Source organism: Alligator sinensis, unplaced genomic scaffold (genome assembly GCF_000455745.1).
Source record: "Alligator sinensis unplaced genomic scaffold, ASM45574v1 scaffold2165_1, whole genome shotgun sequence".
NCBI classification, from domain to species: domain Eukaryota; kingdom Metazoa; phylum Chordata; order Crocodylia; family Alligatoridae; genus Alligator; species Alligator sinensis.
The window spans coordinates 273,824-276,230 of NW_005843125.1; the positions used below are offsets into that span (position 1 = coordinate 273,824).

Consider the following 2,407-nt stretch of genomic DNA (forward strand, 5'->3'; position numbering starts at 1 on the left):
GTAAGCCCCCGGGGGAGGGGGGGGAGCGAGGCCGCCGATGGAGGGGGTGGGCTGGGGGAGCAGGCAGAGGATGGGGCCTGGCAGGAGCTGCCATGGTCCCCTCCACCTCCTCCAGCCTCTCCCCCCTTACTTACCAGCTCCGAGTCCAGCTCCAGCTCCCTGCTGCAACAGGCAGGGACCGCCTGAATCTTCAAAGCTCTCCAAATTTTTCAGAGAGCTTCCAATCAATTCAGACCTTTTTATTGGTCCTCTGATTCGATTCGGATTTGGAGATTTGGCCACTGAATCAGGCCGAATCTCCTCCAAATCGAATCACCACCCAAAGCTTTGCACAGCCCTACTGCTGAGCCTCACCACAATCCACCACAACTGCAAAAGGTACGTGTTCCTTCAGACAATGAGACCAATCAGCCTTACACCACTGCTTACCCCAGCCTTACTCTCAGGGCATATCATCATTTCACCATGACCAAGTCACCCCTCTTCAACTGCCCATCCCTCAGCTGTCCTTGGCTCCCTGGGTTCCTGCTCTCTGGGGGACACAAATATTTCACAGCACCACACTAAACAGCAAGCTTCTGCTTTCTGCCACAAAGCTAGAAGTACAACACATCCCATATGTGTGTGGAGGGAAGTGTCTGGACAGACAAAAGTGGGAAGGGGAGTCTCTTACCTGTCTGCATGTCTTACAGGGGCAGGAGTTGTTGTGTTTTCTGTGCCTGGCATCAGAGTCAGCTTATAAGAGTCTCGTGTGACCCCAGGCACCCTCCTCAGGAAGTAGGTGTAGAAAGATCGAGCCTCCAACTGCCTGTTAAAGATGCAGAAGTAAAAGTGTGAGAAAACCCTTTTCTGTTCCAACAGGCAGCAAGTCCTCTTTTAACTATGTGAGGTGCTACACACTGAGGGACAAGGATAGGCTCCTTCCAGCATAGGAAGCCTTCACACAGGCTAACACATGCTGTGGCCCTCAGCGCCCATCCTTGCCACGTGCATCCATAGGACCCAGCACGCTACATTCTCCTTGTCGGGGAGAGAAGGTGAGTCACATGCTCCCTCCACATCCTGTGCTGGAACTGGCCTCACTTGAATCTGGGGTTTGTTAACTCACCTCTCCAGTTGATGGGGCTTTGAAAGAGGAAGGGAAATAGAGGTATGCCAGGAAAATGGGGTAACAAATCTGCCCTCTCCCAGAAGATTTCTAGTCTATCTGGTTTGGTATTATTGCCTCTGGCAATAGCCATCCATCACCACCCTACTGCCTCCTACACTTCCTCCCAGCTTCTATGCCCTGCCCATAATTCCCTCCCACTTTGCTTCTCTCACCCATCTGCACATCCATCTTTTTCCATGAGGAATAATCCCATCCAGCTGCCCAAAAGATGGGGCATGGCTGGGTGTGTGCAGGAGGCATCCCAAGTGAGTTAGACATGAGTAAGGGCACAGCTCTTCTCTGCTTGGGCGGCTCCAGCTTACACAGCTGCTTCCCCTGCTCCACCCTCTACTCCCCACAGTCTCCTCTCACTATAGGGAAAGTGCCAAGTGCTTCCTAGAGCTCCCTGGTAGAAATGGCAGAGGTGACTAGGAAACATTTTAAATGTTCTTCCCTTCTCAGACTGGGCCAGCAGTGCCGCCCTCCTCCCAGTGTACTGCAGGGAAGCAGGAAGAAGCTTACAACAAGCTTCTGTGTGGACCCACCTCCTCTCAAGGGCATCCCTTCTTCTGTTATTTGAGACAACTCCCACTTGGTTTTGAAGGGGCCAGCTTTACCCCCCTCAAATTAACACCACCCTTTTATCCAAGGGGTTGAGGTCCAGCATGCACAGAGACTGGTATAGAGGAAACTCATCCCTGCCCACTAACCACCACCAACTCCCTGCCTGGGCACTCAAGGTCCTGTGGAGGGTTGGGGGGAATCTCTTGGATGGCTTGTCAAGGTCAGGGGATCAGGAGGTAGGACTCCTCATAAAACCCACCCAAGATGAGCAAAACTGTCAGGCAGCACAAGTTGCAGCAGCCTGAATGCTCAGGGGAGCAGACAGTGAGAAGCCAGCACTTTTCCACTCTGCTTTCACCGCCTGATGTTTGTCTGCAAGCAGATGGTGGAGAGACGGCTTCGTCACAAGCAATTTTCCCCTCCACCAGCTCCATGGCAAGGAAACAATGACTGAGCTCTTTGGCAAAGCTGGCATCGTCAAGAGCACCCCTCCCCCACTTCTACTTTGTCACCCCATCCCTCCCTCCCCCCTCCCCTGCAGGACACGCAGCATGGCTGAAGCATACAAATTCCACATTTCCCACCAGGGAAACCTGGCCTGCTGTCTGGTGGCAGGGCAAGATGGCACCATGCCCTCCCTTGTGCCTTTCCTTAGGAAGTCACAGGTGCCTCGGAGCTGTCTTGCCCCACCAC

At 53.4% G+C, this 2,407-nt stretch overlaps 1 protein-coding gene across 1 annotated transcript in view; it reads right to left on the reverse strand.

Moving 5' to 3' along the window:
- The window catches only part of LOC102374695 (sulfhydryl oxidase 1-like), a 60,308-nt gene that overhangs the window by 15,950 nt on the left and 41,951 nt on the right, over window positions 1–2,407 (reverse strand). The window contains exon 10 of the mRNA XM_006037491.3: window positions 674–808. Coding sequence (XP_006037553.1) covers window positions 674–808 — 135 coding nt within the window. The remainder of the gene's footprint in view (window positions 1–673; window positions 809–2,407) is intronic.